This window comes from Pan paniscus, chromosome 14 (genome assembly GCF_029289425.2).
Source record: "Pan paniscus chromosome 14, NHGRI_mPanPan1-v2.0_pri, whole genome shotgun sequence".
NCBI classification, from domain to species: domain Eukaryota; kingdom Metazoa; phylum Chordata; class Mammalia; order Primates; family Hominidae; genus Pan; species Pan paniscus.
In genome coordinates this window covers 79,140,908-79,159,851 of record NC_073263.2, presented here as the reverse complement: position 1 = coordinate 79,159,851, position 18,944 = coordinate 79,140,908, and the positions used below count along the sequence as shown (strand labels likewise).

The following is an 18,944-nucleotide window of genomic DNA, read 5'->3' as shown; positions in this document are numbered from 1 at the left end:
TGTTCTCCATCAATAAAGCATTTTCATACTTATCTCTATCAGATAATGATATAACATTTTAAAATATTAATTTTTGTTATGGGCATCAAAGGGATTTTTTTCTTAAAGAATTATCCCATTTGAATACTATCAAGAAATATATTTGTTCATAAAAGGTGGGAAGAAGAGTCTATGTTTCAAGTACACCTACAACATTGGGAATGACCATACTAAGCTGACAGAATTAAATTTTATTATGTTAGGTTCTGGCACAATTTAAGACTTTTCTCTACTCTTTTTTAAAGTATCTGGTTGACCTACTTATACATTCCTACTTGTTCTCAAGAAGCTATATTCAACTATTTTTTGTACTCCTGAGGACATGTGTTAATTACATAGGAAACACTTCCATTTCATATTCTTTCATTAAAATCATCTTGCTGTGATTAAAGTAGTCAGGACTTTAAAAAAACATGCAAGTTGTCCCAATTTTATTTTTTAGATCATTGGTAGAATAAAGAAATTTGAGTAGTAAGTTCCTGTGAAATTTAGCTTCCTTTAAATTTAAACAAGCTTGTAGCTCTAGTGATGCTGATTTTAGATTAGAATATCGGTGGTACTAAGGCCAATTAATTTTAGCCCCTTAAAACAATTCTATTCAAATTGGGATTTAATTGCTCAATACTAGAAGAGTTAGAGGAAAAATAATGTAAGATTAAAAAGCTTGAGAAGATATTTTTAAGAGATCATTATAACCATCATACAAACAAAAAGTTATAAATCTGATCTATATTTTTAATTAGTTCAGTGAAGAAATATTCTCTTGACTCAATTTAAAAAATTATGCTCTCATCCTATGGACAAAATTTCAAAGATCCTGTGCAGTTTCACTGAACAGAAATTCAAACCTGGAGTTTTAACACCTATTGCTACATAGTCCTGCTGCCCAGTCAAAACTTTGTAACTGAAGTTACTCTCTTAATGAAGAATATTTCTATAATTGTGTCTACTAAAAAGTAGTTCTATGGTTGTGTCTTATTAAAGAATAGTTTCATAATTGTGTCTTACGTGGTGTCAAAAAAATCACCATCAAAGAGCAAAAATACAAAAGAAGCAACAGTAGGCAATCAAGCAGATGTAATGTAGTCAATCTTCGTTGAGTTACTATTTTTTAATCTCACAATAATAATGGAAATGTGGGGTGTACATCTTGAAAAATTGTTCAAGATATATTAAACAGTTTAAATGTAACACATGGGAAGAGTTCAGATCTCTGAATTTGTTTCCAAGTATTAATTATAGAGTGACAGAGATTCAAAGCTGAGAAGCAAGTCTATTTTTCCTGATTCAGAGACAAGTCAATTAGAACATCTTTCAAAATTTGTGATAGTTTTGAAATAAATTACAAATCCCTTCAGTAAAAAAAGATTAAAGAACTACTCAAAGGTATTTGTAACATAAGCAAGGATTTGAGTGGTAACACAAAGTTTCAAGAACATCGTTCATCAGAATCTGTATCTCTTAGTGGGAAACTTAACTTGGAACAAACATGAACAAAAAATACATTTTTAATATGGTTTATATGTATATTATATGTAATACATGTCAAATACATATATGTATTTATATTTGTATATTAGGAGCAAATATATAAAAAGTCTGTGTACAAACACTTTCTGAACATGAATATTGTTCCATTTTTATCTTGAAGGCATATTTTCTTAAGACAAGTTAGCCATTAGTATTCAAAGACAAACATAAATAAACATATGTGTTGGGAAATAAAATTAGAAAAAGTTCTACAGGCGCTTATTTAGGGAATGTGCACACAAAACATTCATGCTTTGCCCACAGCGGGTCACAGTCCATTTACTTTCATTTCCCTTGAACTTCATTTTGTCAAGAAATTCTGGAGTACTAGGTCTTACCTATTATCCTGTCTCAGCTGGTTAGGAGAAGAAACAGGAGAACTGGGCTTTGGAGGTATTGGAGGGTGAACACCTGGTTCCCTTTAAAACAGAAAACAGCAATTCATTTCACCATGGAAACATGGTAAATTTTAGCATCTATTAACTGAATGCATTTATTGCCTACATAAAAATATCCATTGCATCTTACAACCCCCATGTGTGAGGTACCTGAAAGGTCAGAATCCATGGAGCACTAAACTTTAAAGAAGTCAAATATTGAAAATATGTGTATTTTTAAAGTTTATTTAATCAGGTTCTTGAAAACCCGATCCTCTTTTACTATAGTTTGGACTATACTATGTTCTTTAAATAACTCAATATTTTGCTAGTATATCTAGCTCTAGTCATGGCATTTCAGGTCAGCAGTGCATGAGAACTGTAAATGGTCCTTGGGTATTAATATATAAGCTTCTTTGGGGATTATGTCAACTATCAGGCTGCTATGGAAACAGCAAGAAAAGGCTTTAATTTCAGAGACCTCAAGGTAGCATTGATTTGAAGCTCTTAACTAAATCTGACTTAAATATTGTCAGCACAGGCCACTTTGATGCTGACAAAGCATATATACAATCTACCGTCAGCCTAAACTTTCCAATGAAGCACCGCGGCAGTCTCTGAGTTGGCAGGACTTAATGAGGTAGGAACTGGAGATGGGCAATTATGTGCACATTTTGGATGGAGTCAGCACCTTACTAAGAGTATGTCACTCCCCTATGTTCCCCACCACTACCACCCCAGCAGTTCTCTATTTGTCCTCAACATAAACTCTGTACCTAGTGAAAGAACCCTCTGATCCTGTGTACCCTTCTGGCTTCTGTAGCAATGGTAGATAGGCATGTGGGCTAGAGTCAGGCTGCCTGAATTGCCAGCTGTGTGGTAACAGGTTAACTTGATTCTGTTTCTTCATCTGTAATAATCTTTCTAATAGGATTGTTGGGGTATTGTCAGGACTGAATGAGATTGTGCTTTTACTCAACAAACATTTATTGGTAGCTTTCTATGTGCAAGGAAGGCTCTCTGTGAGCTGGATAATGTCCTTGTTCTCAAAGGCTTTCAATATACAAATAAATATATGTCAGAAGAAGAAAAGTGCTGTGCAAATAATAATTATAATAAAACAGAATAAGGAGATATAGACTGATGGAGTGGGAAGATTATTTTATTTAGAATGGACTGGGAAGGTCTCTCTGTCAGGTGAAATTTGAACCAAGACCTGCAGGAAGTAATAGAGTAAGCCATGAGGCTATCTGGAGAAAAAGCATATAAATACAGCCATCATTAGCTTAGAGATGGTATTTAATGCTTTAAACTGGCAGAGATCACTAAGGGAGTCAGTGTAAGTAGAGACAAAAAGAGGGCCAGGGGTTGGATCTTCAGACCCTGCAATATTTAGAGGTCAAGAATATGAGATGAAAACAGCAAAAGAATCAGGAGGAGTGGCCAAGAAGGAAACAAGAGTAATAGAAGGGCGTGGCATCCCAGAAGCCAAGCGAGAAAAGTTTCAAGGAAAGAGTACTTGGCCATTTCAGATGCTACTGTTAATCAAATAAAAACAAGGACTGGGAAATTACCATGGTTTGGCCAACAGAGTGGTCTTTGGTCACCCTGATAAGAGCAGTTTTGATGGAACGATGGTGGGAAAAGAAAAAAAAATTATACGAGTGGATTTAGGAAAAAATGGGGAAGCAAGGAGATAGAGGCATTGAGGCAGTTTGGCAGTAAAGTAGGAAGACAGAAATGGGTAGCTACTTCGAGGCTGATGGATCGAGGAAGGTTACTACAGCATGTAGGTATGATGATGGGAATGATCCAGTGAATCATTGATGCAGGACAGAGAGGGGGAAATCACTAGACAGATGACTTTGAGAATTGATGGGACCTAAGGCACAGGGTGGTGGTTGATCTTAGATGGAAGTACAGAGGGCTCATTCACAGCAGCAAGAGGGAAAGAACTAGATGGGTATAGCTGGGGTACGTTCATTGACTCAGAGTGAGGAAGGTTCTCTTTTGTTTACTTCTATTTTCTCAGTAAAATAACAATCAAGATCATTGATTCAAAGCGAGGAGGTTGAGTAGGGGTTAGGACTGTGTGAGAAAGAAAGAGGCAGAGAAAATGTGTGAAATGGTTTTCTAGGCAAGCAGAAGAGTAAGTGGACCCAGGAAACGTAGTAAGATGGTGATGATGATGATGTACTATTATATGGGGTCATTATGTGCCAGGAACTTTTCTAAGCACTTTACATATATTAACTAATGAAATCCTCACTGCAATCCCAGACATAAGTATTATTCTTCTTCCCATTTTACAGATTAAAACACTGAAGCACAGAACATAAAGATAAGTATCTCACGATGATGCAGCTCATAAGGGGCAGAGCTGGGAATCTGAACGAGAAAGTCTGGCTGCATAAACCCTCCAAATGCTGTGCTGTCTCTTGAAGGATCCTTGGGCCATACCAATGGCTCAGTTGAGGTTAGTACTCATGGGCTTAAAATCAGGTTATTTGGCATTGTTTCCTCTTGCCATATTCAACTGGCTGGGGAGGAGGAACAGAATAGACTGAGAGTTGGATTTACCATTAGCCACGTTTACAATTCAGCCAAGTGAGTGCAACAAAGAGAATGATGGCAAGGGAGTGGAAAGGGTCTTCAAGGAAGGGGTTACAATGGGGGCTGTGGAGTTTGAGATGGGCATGGAGGGAAATGAGAATATGAGTAGTGGGGACTGTGAAAAAACTGGTAGAATTAATGGACTGGTGATTGTGATGGGGCTGAGGAATTCCTGGAATCAAAGGACTGAAGGGAGTGAGCTGGACAGAGAGAAAGCAGGAGCCAGAGAGGGAAAGCTTTGAAGTAGAAGTCTTGTAATTTTGTAGGGTATGTGGTTATTTACAGGGCAAGATCTATCAATGGCTGCAGTAGCGGGAAGAACAAGATCATCAGGGAGAAGGTCACAAAGGTGAGTGGTCAGGGAGGGGAAGGATCCTCTGCATGGATTTTGAAATTACCAAGCATTATGACAAGAGGAGGGTTTGGGAAAGACAGTGAGCGTGGTGCTGAAGTCTTCAAAGAATGAGTGTGAGTGTCTCAGAGACCTTCAGATGACTCCAACAAAGATGAGAAGCTCACAAGGGCATGGCTTCAAAGGAGATGGAGAGTTTCAGGGAGGAGGGAGTTAAAATTAACAGCAGGTGGTGATGAGAAGCAAACAAGACCCCTACCTTCATCCGGACCCTGTGATATGTCAGTTTAGAGGGAAAACAGCCCTTATTGAGAGACAGGCTGTGGAAGCAGGGTCCTCTGGAAGAGCACAACAAAAAGGTGGGAGATCATTCAGAGGGGAGGCTGAAGAGTGGAGGATTTTGGCAATGACAAATGACACGCTCAGCAAGGTGGAGTGGAAGGGTTTGAGAGCTCAGTGTGATATTAGGTTGGGTCAGGTTCAGGGAGGTACAGAGCTCTGTGGAGATGGTCCAGGTGATAAGAAATGACCTGACTGGGGTTTCAATGAGGGTCTATGGAAAGGACATAATGGAATGAGTCTTGAGAACTTTCAGCAGAGTGGTGGTGAGGCCGTGGGTGATGGATAGTGGAGCACCAAGCATGGTGAGTCTCTTGGCTCTCATGTTGATGGTGACATTGAAGCCAGAAGAGCGTGCGCATGCTTGGCTTCCACACAGGAAATAGTAAGTGTCTTTTGCTGTAGTGGTTGTTGTTTTCACCCCACATGACCCCAGGGCTGCAGATGTGACAAACTCTTACCCTTCCTAATGCACCCCACCATATTCTCTCCCCGCTGTGGAGCACCTCCTTCTTCCCTTCACCTGGAAATTCTCTCCTTGCCCTTCAGACTTTGGTTTAGGAGTATCTATCTCCAGTGATACCCAAAGCCATGCTATATACATCCCTACATTCCCCCATAACAACACTATTCACAGCACATATCACACTATTCTGGATTACACATGATATTCTGTTCCCACACTGAACTGAAAGTTCCTAAAAGGACAGCTATATCCCAAGTACTAGGATTGTGTATGGCATAAGAATGAAGGAGGAAGTGATTGGCTGAATTTCTTTGGCAGGGAGGAAATGGGTACCAAAGACGGATTTGCAACTTTCAAAATCTGTGCAAGTTTAGCTTCCTCATAGGAGAATTCCACTGTCAATCCCATTACAGAACACCTACTAGGTGCCAGGTACTTGGCTGAGTCATTCTGTTGTGTGATATTTCTGGAAGAGCAATCTACATGGAAATAGTCTTCCCATCCTGGCTTAGTGGCAGATTCTACAGTATTTTGTTTGTATTGCCACCATCTTCTTTTCTCGGAAAATATCCTTGTGTTGGGTGTATGCATCAAGTGATACAGTCTTTAGTGTATCTGTGTGGATTCATTGGTTACATGCTTTCCTTCCAGAGGCAGAGGAAAGGGGGAAGGAGGTGATCAGTCCTGGGTAATAATGAGGCTGTACAGAACACTAGATGTCTGAGGACAGGCAGGAAAGAGGTAACAAGGTGGAAAGGAGGATTACAAAAAATAGAAATGGGATGGTACCAAGCTTTACTTATGTTACAGTCATGTTAATGACATACTCAATTTCTTCCATTTTAAAATGTCTAGGGCCTCAAAGAGGTGGGTAAATATGGATTGCGTGGATCAGGGGAGTAGAAGTAGATCTGAAATGGTCTGGAGAATACGCAGGAAAGGGAAAGATGGATGTGCAGTTATGAAGGCCAAGAAAAGCAGAGGAGCATGTTTATTTCCAAGGGTGATGCATTTACACCCCTGCTGGGCCAGGAGCCAGGCGATGCCATGTTGACTTCCAGTTACCTCAAAGGAGCTTTCATTTGCATCACTGCAATGACAGCCACAGATGACAGAACTCAAGCCCTGGGGTGGGGCGGGCAATGAGAGGAGTCATTCATGTCGTGCCAGGAGCATGATGTGATGCCAAGCAGGGGGATTAAAATGCAAGAGCGAGGCAGGAAGCTGTGGCCAGAACGTTCTGAAGAGAAGGAAACAAGAGATATTCATTGGAATGATCTTCATTGAATTCTGCTTTGAGATGCGATGTTTAAGCTTGGGTAAGTTGACCCTGGCTCTCCCCTTCACCCATCCCCAGACCCCTCAAGGGTCCTGCAGGATATATGCCACCACACTAGTGGCTATCATGATGAGCTTTCAGGAATAAAAAACGTGGATTTCACGAGAAACATGTGAACACTTGCAGACTGTAGCTCAAAGGCCAAAGCTAAAAGAAATAACACTGTAAAGAAAGCTGTCTATATTACTTCATTTCCATATGCTGCTGCAAATATCACATCTTTCCTCATGGCTTTTTTGCATAACATGCTTGGCTCTGTGACTTCTGTTCGAGTCTGGCTGTGTGAACATGTCTATTACTGCAGCACAAATCTAGGTTGAACACAGAATCATTGTCTCTAATATTTAACTGTGAATTTTGTTTTCACTTTCTATTGTGCTTAGCCAGGGTTTCAAACTGGTCTTTCTGATGTTAAATCCCTTGCTTTTTTCTCTATATCATACTGTAGACAACCAATTCTCTTCCAGGTATTTTCACTGCGAATCTATTAAAAATTGGTTGATCTGAAATATTTCCTTGCTCAAAAAGCACTTACTCCCATTATGCCCCATTCATAATGTTAGGACACACAACAGTATATGAGCCGTAACTGGGCAGTCAAAGACTAGAAAAGATGTAGTCCATGCCTTCGAAGAGCTTGGAGAATGCAAGGCACATGTTCAAAAGAATAGTTACTGTGATGATGCCTCGCTTTCTAGTGGCCAGTCAGTAAACCGTAACCTAGTAATGGAGCTTGCACTGGACTAGAATTCTAGAGATCTACATTCTAGATTCTAGGCTAGCTTTGCCACCAACTTTCTCTTTGACTCTGGAAAAAGCTCTGTTACCCTCCAAAACTCTGCTTATTTGTCTATAAAAGGAGGAGATTGGCTCAGATCTGTGGAAGGTAAACCACTACATGAATGAGGGAGGGTGGCGCTATTGCAGAGAATCCTCAACTCCACAAGTACCTTGACGTTCATGTACTGTGCTTTTCAAAGGTATGTAGATGCTGTTGTGGTTAATAAAATTTAAATTTAAGTTGGCTCTATAAGAACATGAGTCAACTTTTACTGGTCAGTAGATACAAAGATACACAAATTTAAGTAATGCTTAAGTCATAGCAGCTTTTTGTCCTTAGATGTTTTCTCAAAGACATAAAAATATTTCAACTATTATCAAGTGAACTAAAAAAAACTTAGCATTAATAACGAGTCTACTCAAAATGGATCACACATCTATATGTCAAACATAAAACTACAAACTTTTAGAAGAAATTTTTGTGATCATTAGTTAAGCAAAGAGTTCTTAAACATAATACCAAAAGCATAATTTATTTAACAAAGCTTGATAAATTGGATTTCATTAAATTAAAAAAACACTTTAGCTCTCAAACGTGCATCATTAAGAGAATTGAAAAACAAGCCACACACTGGAAAAAATATTTGCTATTCACATATCTGACAAAGGACTTCCAAGCACGATGTATTTTTTAAAACTCTCAAAACTCAGCAATAAGTAAACAAACCAGCAGGAATAAAATGAGCAAATGATTTAAGATACTTGGGCCTGGCAGGATGGTTCACACCTGTAATCGGAGGCCAAGGCAGGAGGATCATCTGAGGTCAGGAGTTCGAGACCAGCTTGACCAACATGGTGAAACCCCATCTCTACTAAAAATACAAAAATTCAGCCAGGCATGGTGGCACGCACCTGTAGTCCCAGCTACTCAGGAGGCTGAGGCATGAGAATCACTTGAACCCAGGAGGCAGAGGTTGCAGTGAGCCGAGATCACACCACTGCACTCCAGCCTGGGCAACAGAGTGAGACTCCATTTCAAAAAAATATTTAACAGATACTTCACCAAGGAAGATACACAGATGACAAACAAACACATGCAAACATATGAAAAGGGTGTATATCATGTGTGATTCCATTATATGACATTCTGCACATAGCTGAGAGATGAGAGGACAAAGATGGACTGCCAAGTATGAAGACAGTCCCAAGCAAAATGTTGGTCCTTTCACCCCCATCCCCCACTCCCATTGTCCTCTCCCAAACCCTATGCCACAGCATGTCCCTATCACCTATACCTCACTGTACTAAGGCCTCCCTGCCTCCCAGACTTCTTCCTCCAAAGCCATCTTCCACTTGCCTCCACACAATGCAAGCCTCCATTCCCTCAGCATGCTCTAATTCTGCCCAGTTTTAGCAGGAAAGAAACCTCATTTATATAATTGACACTAAGATTTGAACGACCAGAGACAGTCCCTTTAACCTGCCATGCTTCTAACTGAGGTGAAATTTACAATCCCTAGTCGATAGAACTTCCAGCAATACTAGGAGAAATTGTGAAATAATTTTTTTAAAAATCAAATTATTTGGTTTTTATGATTGGAGCAAGGTGACGTTTTTGACAGAGTGCTTGACTCTAGGTATCCTGATTCTCCTAGCTTCTTTCTTTATCCTACTTTTGAACCTAGATCTTCCCTGCTTCCTCATATTTCCAGGAGCCCCCCTGGCAGGGGCGGAGGCAACAGGAGCTCCAAGAGAGGGAGGAGAGGTGGGAATCTGGGTTGGGCAAAGCAGCGATGCTTTGCATTTGTTGTTCAAATGTATGAGTTACTTCAAACTAGTGTTAGGAAATCAGGGACTGTCTAGGTTGTTCCCATAGGACTGAAGAAAAAATAATTCATTGCTAAAGGTTAAGACCTTCATTTACAGATTCCGAATTAGGTTTCTCCTTGTTCTGTTCAAACAACACATTTTAAAAATAATAAACTTAAACTCAGGCTAATATTTTAATTATTTTGAATGTTTAGAATGAGCAATCTAGGCATTCAGGTAAGATTTTTAAATCAGTGTATTTTGGTATTTTATTGCGTGTCATAGAATCTTAATTTCTACAAAAGAGATTCCAGTTAATATAAATATTTTTTTGTTGAGATAAAAATAAGATGTATTGCTTTTATTTAGCATGACATCAAACTTTGTAGAGGATTTGGTACCAATAGAGTTAAAAATGTTGCAGCATAATTAGAAAGGTTACATTTTACCATTTATAGTTACAGACAGAAAAATATAACTGTAGTGCAAGGTTGCCATGGCAACTCACTTCTCAATCAGGATATTTTTTTCCTCCTCCAAGTCTACCAATCAGCTAACAGGAAGTGAAATAACCACTGAAGGAGAAGAGGTCGAAACAAATAAGGATGAGAAATTATGTAGAAAATATTTATATGGTAATTTTCCCAGATGTGTTTCTACTACTTTAATTTTATCAAATATTATATTCTTTTCTATCTTTAAAAATGATTCCAGAAAAAAAGCACACTCATTTCTAGTGGTGGCTTCATTATTGTTCCTAAATGAGAATAATGAATAACATTCATAAATATTCATACTGTCTGTTAAGCAAGTACTTTAGTTTGGCTTCCATGAGGTTCTTAAATGAGCTTTACATGCCATTTAACCACTGAATCTCCAAGTCACCTAAATACACAGTCAGAATCATTTGAATTTACCATAAACAGAATACAAAAATTTAATGGTAGGTTCTGATATCGGAAAGAAATTCAACTTTCCAGAACTGTTATTTCTCTAGTTGCTTGTGATGCACCTGAATATTTCTCCAGATGGCTCCTATTATTCCCTCCATTGGCTCACGTCCGGCAAATGCTACCACTCTTTTAAAAGTCTCAAAAACAAGAAAGTGTTTAAGAACTTGAAAAATGAAGACGTCCCCAAGTGATTGCTGACACGCTTTGCATCAGGCTTTCGGGCAGATCATAAAACAAAAGAAGTGGGAAGAGGGGAACATGGCTCTGACCTTCTAGTAATTTTCTACATTGATGACACTTGCTCTTTCTTTTGTACATATTCCAAATCTACAGCATATGGTCAGAACTCAAATTACATAACAGCACAACATTAATCTTAAAATAGAAACATGATATTCTAAAAGGGTTCTTAGGCTTACCACAAATTATGAGTGGATATCTGCACACAGTGTCTTACGTTAAAAGACATTTTCCCACATAACATCAGATTTGGAATTACTGGATTTCATGCTACCACTAAACATAATTGATAAAGGACAAATTCAGAGAATGTCCCATGGATAGGAAGCCCATAGTTCTATGCATACAAATACACTCACATACACACGCCCATACACACCGTACTCTCTGGCACTGGAACTTCGCTCCTCCTCTCCTTTCTGCCTGGAATGTCTCCATCCACACCTCCCCTTTGCATCTGGCTTATTCTTGCTTGCTGTTTAAGGCTTACCTCTGGCATTGCCTCCTTTGAGCCTATTCTACTCCAGATACAACGTCTACTGCCTCCCTCTCCACACTCCACATATTTTGTGTCTACCTTGACCTTTGTGTTTATCATACTCCCAAGGGCCCTCCCTTGATGAGGGCCAGCCTTCAAGTTTAACAATCCTGGCTCAAAATGACTCCCTGGTAGAAGCTGAGTTTTCTCTCTGTACTCCTTTTTGTACTCCTGGCAGAGCCCAACAATTGTTTTGGAAAAAGAAAGAGACAGAGACAGGGAGAAACACAGAGAGGAAGAGAGAGAGGTGTTACTTAGCACATAGAATACAGCACAACTACAAAAAGACAAATAAGATAACAGGTTGAGGGAAATTCATTGTCTAGTAGATATTAAGAAATATTAAAATCAATCTATCAATCAATATGTACTTATTGACAAACTACAATGGATAAATTAACTTGATGATTCAAAGAGTTATAAGATGATGCCATTTAGTTGATGAGTACACTGCAATAATAAGTGATGTGTCAAAGTAATGCACAATTAATTGCTAAATGAAAATCAAAGATAGTAAGCCTTCTGAGTCCAGATGACAAAAGTAACACCTTAGAGTATGAAAGCTTTCGGGAGGAAGTAAAATTCATGCCAGACTTCTTGAAGGATGGGTTGGTTTGAGATGGTAGAATCCATCGACCCACACTGCCTTCACCCTGCCTACCTCTCATTACACCTTACCTTTACCGTGTAACCTTAGCCCCCCCAACACACCTAATGTATAGACATACATCAAAGTTCAACTTTCATTTTCTTCTCATTTAATCTTTTCTCAACAGGTATCTTCACTCTAAAGATACTACATTTTAAATCCTTGGGTTCATTCCCAAACCTAGATCTTTGGAACCTGCCTTTTACCTGAGCACACTCCTTCCTCCCCTGTAGCTGTTTATCTTTACTTGGGAATCACTGCTACAAATATATCCTGCTGGTGTCCCAGACTCTACCTGCTCAAAACAAAGCACAGTGTCAGCTGCTTAAGACCAATTAGGTACTCCCCATTCTGCTCCTATTTCTTCCCACATTGATTAGTGGCATTACTATGCTTAAAATCACCCTGGGCTTAAAAACCTAGCATTGTGTTATTTCTCTCCTTCCCCCAAATCCCACATCCCTTTGGGGACCTGATCTCTGAGTTCCCTGCTAGAAGCTCTTCCTACAACATCAGATCTCCCAGAGAATACTGATGTTCTTCTCATGCCCCCACAGTTGATCTTATGGTATGGTTATTTGTACATTCATATTCTCCAACTTTTGGGGCCATAAAGGACCCAAAGCTCCTGCCACTTTTCAGAGTTCTCTGCTCTGGGACTCCCATCATGATGCTGAGTTACACCAACTAGACATGAAAGCCCTTTCTCTGATCCCTGCTCCCCCAGGAGTCCCTTCCCCCTCCTCCCTTTCTTAGTGGTGGTCTCTTTGCGGTTGCCTTTGGAGGTTCTCATGTGGTGAGTGACTCCCTCAGAAGCAAAACTTGTGAAAGCACCACCCAAATTAGGCTTGTGGTATGCCTCTGCTACCTCATGGTCATATCTTTTTTCTCCATCAGCACCCTAATCCCTGGAACTCGCTGCAATGATGATTGAATAAACACAGTAAGGAATACAAAGAGGTCCATGACAGCTTTGATGTTTTAAGTGTGGGTGTGACTGAATGACTGAATGACTACACAAGAAAAATTTAATTTTAAAAAGTAGCATAGAATGCCTCTCAAAAAGTGAATATGTTGTGTTTTGTTATGATAATAAGATTCTCTAAGGACAGGTTAGCGCAGGGAAAAAACAAGGACTAAACTCCCTGGCATAAGTAGTTAACAGGAACTGGGGGTCTGGAGAGTGAAGTTGGAAGAAAGGAGTGAGGGGCTGTTGAGCAATACAGCAGCAGGTTAAGGCCTGCAGAGAAACATCAGCCAACAAGAAATGCCCAATAACAGGGATGGCCAATATTTCATTTTAGGTAGTTTGGTGTGGGCTTCTGCAATATATTGCTACCACTCCCACCATCCCATATCTTTATTAAGACCTTATCCAAGTGGCATTTGGACACATCAAGGAAACTATAGCTGGTTTAGTGTAGAGCTGAGAGAACAGGACAGAAGTAACATAGAAGCGAAATATTGAAGGGAAATCAGATCAAAACCTGGTGATATGGTTTGCCTCTGTGTCCGCACCCAAATCTCACCTCGAATTGTAGTCCCCATGAGCCCCATGTGTCAAGGGCGGGACCAGGTGGAGGTGATTGGATCATGGGGGCAGTTTCCCCCATGCTGTTCTAGTGATAGTGAGTGAGTTCTCAGGAGGTTTGATGGTTTTATAAGTGTCTGGCATCCTCCCCCGCTTGCCTTCACTCCATCCTGCCACCCTGTGAAGAAGGTCCCTGCTTCTCCTTTGCCTTCCTCCATGGTCATAACTTTCCTGAGGCCTCCCCAGCAAGGTGGAACTGTGAGTCAATTAAATCTCTTTCCTTTATGAATTACCCAGTGTCAGGTATTTCTTCATAGCAGTGTGGCAACAGAGTAATACACATGGCCATGCCCTTTCTCACCAGTTCTAGTCAAGAGAGTATTGGAAGTTCTGGCCAGGGTAATCAGGTAAGAAAAAGAAACAAAGCATATTTGAATAGAAAGAGAGGAAGTCAAATTGTTTTTGTTTGCAGATGACATGATCCTATATCTAGAAAACCCCATTGTCTCAGCCCAAAAGCTTCTTAGGCTGATAAGCAACTTCAACAAAGTCTCAGGATACAAAATCAATGTGCGAAAATTGCTAGCATTCCTATACACCAGCAACAGGCAAGCAGAAAGCCAGTCATGAATGAACTCCCATTCACAATTGCTATAAAGAGAATAAAATACCTAGGAATACAGCTAACAAGGAAAGTGAAGGACCTCTTCAAGGAGAACTACAAACCACTGCTCAAAGAAATCAGAGAGGACACAAAAAATTGGAAAAACATTCCATGTTCATGAATAGGAAGACTCAATATTGTGAAAATGGCCATACTGCCCAAAGTAATTTAGAGAGTCAATGCTATTCCCATTAAACTACCACTATAGGAGAATGAGATGGGGGACCAGGTTAGGATGAAGAAGTATGGATTTCATTTTGAACACATTGAGTTTCTGGTGTCTTTGAGACAATGGGCAGTGGGCTACCCAAAGGCAACTCAGAGAAGAGATCTGGAGTGGATATAAATGAAGAAGTGGCGAGCACACAAATGGCCGGTGAAACCCTGGATCTGGATGCTGCTGTTGAAAGGCAGAGCACAGAACAAGAGGAGAAGAGAAGAGGGACTTGGAGCCTTTAGGAGCATTAATATTTAATGGCTTGGTAGAAAATGATGAGGAAGCTGAGGAGACTAAGTAAGGAGGGCTGAGAAATCGAAAAAGAAAGAAAATCCAGCAGAGTGTGTTGGGGGAGTGTGCTGGTTCTCGAAACACAATAAGAGAGATTTCATAAGGGCATAAAGAGTCAGTGGTGCCCTTTGAAGGGTCACAAGGTCATACAGACTGGTATAAGCAAGGTCATCAGTGACTTAGGGAGAGCTGTTTCCATGAACTAATGGTGATAGGAAGCAGAAAATGGAGATGAAAAGCATCATCAACTCTTCCGAGAATGTTGGCTGAGATGGAAAGAGAGGAAGGGTGCCAGCTGAGTAGGTTTGTAAGATTAGGCTATCACATTCTTAGGAACTACATTTTTTAAGATGAAAGAGGTTTGAACATGGAAAATGGGGAAACCAGTGAAGCAGGAATTTGATCAGAGGTAGGAGGAGAGACAGAGGAATGTGATGAGGAACAACAGTTATAAAGCTAAAATTCTGATTCAGTCTTGATTAAAATGAAAAGAAAACATGTTCTGACAAGAAGACTTCAAAGGATAATCTGCTTGGCATATCTTGATAATTCAAAACACTGTATTGGTTATTTCCATTCTTAGCAAGAGAAGAAAGAAGACAGAAAACATCAATATCCCAATGGTTGAAATCACAATGACCAAGAAGCAAGCTTAGAAATAAGCTAGAAGGGCCAAAGGTTTTATTTAAATTAAAAACTTTACATGCCATGTCTTGCTGTTATGAATTACAGATTCTCTTGTGAACATTTACAAAAATAGGACAAGAGGCTTTCAAAGATATTCAAGTCTTAACTCCAAAATTTTGTTTGATCACCTAGGTCTGAACTCTCTTATTGCATAACTAATGTATATCATACATAAAATGACACTTCTCAGGAAATTTCATTTTTTCTTTAGCTATAAAATATGATAATTTTAAAAAACTCTATTTTCTCATTTCAGCTCTAGTTAACCTCACCAGCCTTGTGTTAATTGTAAACATATAATTACATGTAAGTATAGATATAGATGTAGATGTAGGAATAGATACATTAATTATAAAGATAGACTAACATAGTCATAGGCATAGATATACATTTAAACAAAGGTATGATATTATGAGCTCTTCTGTTGATAAAAAAAAAAAGTTTAAGTCCCTTTGGGTGTGGTTTACATTGGGCTTGTAATAGATTTTAATCAAAACACAATACCACACAAGTTTTTAATCTGAACTTGATTTCTTCCATAGTATATAAATTAAGAAAGGGACAAATGAGAGATGGGATAACCCATGGTGTTAAGGGCTACAGAGAGGTCAAGGGAGGAAATCCCAGGAAAGGACTCATTCCTGGATGACAGGGAAGTTTGATGGTCTTTTCAAGTGTGCTGCACAGAAAAAGATGTATGAGAGAAAATGAAATTTCAGGGAAAGATTAGATGGTGAAAAAGTAAAAGCTTGCAAAATTAAGAACAGAAAAAGTGAGGGTGTCAGTCTTACGGGAAAATTCTTTTGGAGAAGATAGGAGGGGAGAGAAGGGGGAGAGATGAATACCAGTGTATTAGTGAAAGATAAAGGGAAATGTTTAACATTGAGCTATTAGCTAGTGTTATCAGTCATAGTCTCCCATTTTTATCTGTTTTTGACCTATTTCCATTTTCTCTGGGCGCCTCTGGGAACAAAGATATCTTTGTGAAGCCTTTACTCCCTTTCATCATTTAATAATTGCTTCTACTTTCCAGAATTTACTAAAAAGGCTGTTTCTCAGCCCTGGGAAGGTACTGGCATTAAAGGTGAGAAACAGAAGCTATACTTTGAGCTCTTCCAAAGAAAATCACTTCAAAAATCAAAGGCATTGCTACATTGTTATTATTCTCTCCTTCCCCTGAAGGCTTGGCTTGACATTATTTTCAATGCTCAAAGAGAAGCCTTTTCGTTTAGCCATTATATTAATAATCTGTGACTCTAAAAAAGGAATGGATATATAAACTGATCAACCTAGCCTAATAATCTCCTCTTTCCCTTAGTTTCGGAGCTGTGGATCTGAGCCAAGAATCAGAAATAGGAACATTGTAACTCATTTCATCTTCCATGTAAATCACATCAAGCAATGCATAAATTGTGAGGGAGGGCATAGAGCCAAGTCCCATCAGCTCTGTGCAAACCGATCCACAACCTCAACAGGCATTGATAGCATGAGATGTTAATTCATGAATAATCCTTCCATGTTTTACACTGTTATATAACCAGTTGCTTTTTATAATGATATTGGAATAATGAACAATTGGAATGATGAGTTGAGGACAAAAATATGAAGTTATTTTTTAAATAAGTAATAAATATATCTAAGAAAAGTACCACTTATTCTCTATCAAGACAAAATTGAATGGATCTTAACAATACTCAGAAAAAATAATAACTAGTTAACTCCTAGTCAACATCTTCCCCACTTAGATAGCTCCTTATATCAAAGGTATCACCCATAGCGAAGTATCTAATAACAGCCTGAGGGGAAAGGATGTTTTAAACTCCAAATGTAATTCATACATGGCAGTTCATGTAATTGGAAGTCATCTGTAGATGAGCAGGTTCTAAAATAAAACATTGTAGCAGTAGGTAAATATGGTTACAAGTTGTGACTGCTCAACATGTTCAGTAATTTGATTTAGTTATAGATAGGTAGACAGACAAGCAGACAGAGATAGATTAGATAGATAGATAGATAGATAGATAGATAGATAGATAGATAGATAGATAGATGTAATGACAGGTATAAAAAAAGCAACTTGAGCTCTTTGTGTCTATTGACCAACTACAGTTTATTTACATCCTTATAGAGCCCACTCAAATTATTGCAAAATACATGTACTTTTAAATATATCCATTACTTGGAAATGAAAGAGACATTAGAAGTCTGCACAGTAGATGAAAATTCTATAAAATAAACCAATCTAATATGAAATAAGCACAGAGTTTAAAAATATTTTCTTTTCCAATAGTCAGAATTAGAAAAACTGATCCCATTGAAACATGAAAATATTCTAGAGGTTGAAACATAAAAACATCTTTGGATACCTGAAAAGTAAACTAAATAGGAGACCTGTTTTTGTTTCTGAGTTAGTGATGATATTGATTATACAGCATGATTCTTTAAAGACCAGAGTGTAGGCTCCATGTTTTGTTCACTGATATATCCCAAGATCCTAGAATAATATCTGGCACACAGCAGTGTTTATTAAATATTTATTACATTGAATTGTTGCTGGCATTCCTAGCATGGAAATTGTAGAATAAGGTGTCCTCCACCTGATCTATCATTTAGTTATAACTATTACTCTCAACAAAAAATAAAATTAGAAAATACTCATTTGTCACTTAACGTTTATGAACAACTTGCCACACATATCCTCATCCAGTTCTCCAGGTTCTGCACAGCCTGGAGGCAGCTGGGCATCAAGAGCCCACATTGGAACCCCTGTCTGATGCCTGACTCTGTTCTCTCCCACTGTCACTGTTAAGGGTTAAGTTGTGTCCCCTCTGCCCCCAAAATTCACATGTTGAAATCCTAATCCACAATTCCTCAGAATGTGACCTTGCTTAGAAATAGGGTCATTGCAGATGTAATTAGTTCAGTTAGGATAAGGTCATACTGTAGTAGGACAGACATGATTAGTTGCTTTATAACAAAGGAAAATTTGGACTCAGACATGCACACAGGGAGAAGATCATGTGAAGATGAAGGCAGCGATCAGGTCAATGCTTGTACCAACTGGGCAATGTCAATGATTACCAGGAAACCACCAGAAGTTAGGGGAGCCCTAACAGTCCTCAGAAGGAACCAACCCTGCTGAACCCTTGATTTTGGACTTCTGGCCTCTAAAACCATGAGACAATAAATTCCTGTTGTTTAAGCCACCCAGTGGCACTTCGTGGCAGTTTGTGGCACCCAGTTTGTGGCACTCATTTATTTTGGCTCTAAGCAACCCTAGCAATCTAATACAGCCACCTACTCATTCCTAGCAGTTCGTCAGATGTCCTACCAGGGTACTTGGTAGCCCTGACCTTACTCCCACTGGACACTCTCCTGTACAGAGCTGAGAGTTCACGAGATTGCCTCCAATTTATCCCAAAACATCCACAATTATATGTTGTCAATGTCTGACATGTTCTTCCATCTAATGGCACAGCAATTACGCCTGACACCTTTCCCTTACCGTCTCCTGGTTCCTGTGCTTGAAG

The 18,944-nt window shown here is 39.1% G+C and overlaps 1 protein-coding gene across 13 annotated transcripts in view; it reads right to left on the bottom strand.

Moving 5' to 3' along the window:
• The window catches only part of SCEL (sciellin), a 169,151-nt gene that overhangs the window by 53,801 nt on the left and 96,406 nt on the right, over nt 1-18,944 (bottom strand). For all 13 annotated transcript variants that reach the window (XM_055096859.2, XM_055096863.2, XM_055096864.2 and 10 more), the window contains 2 exons: nt 18,920-18,944; nt 1,908-1,988 (listed from right to left, as the gene is read on the bottom strand). The exon at nt 18,920-18,944 is cut by the window's right edge and continues 41 nt beyond it. In XM_055096859.2, the coding sequence (XP_054952834.2) occupies nt 1,908-1,988; nt 18,920-18,944 (106 nt within the window). The remainder of the gene's footprint in view (nt 1-1,907; nt 1,989-18,919) is intronic.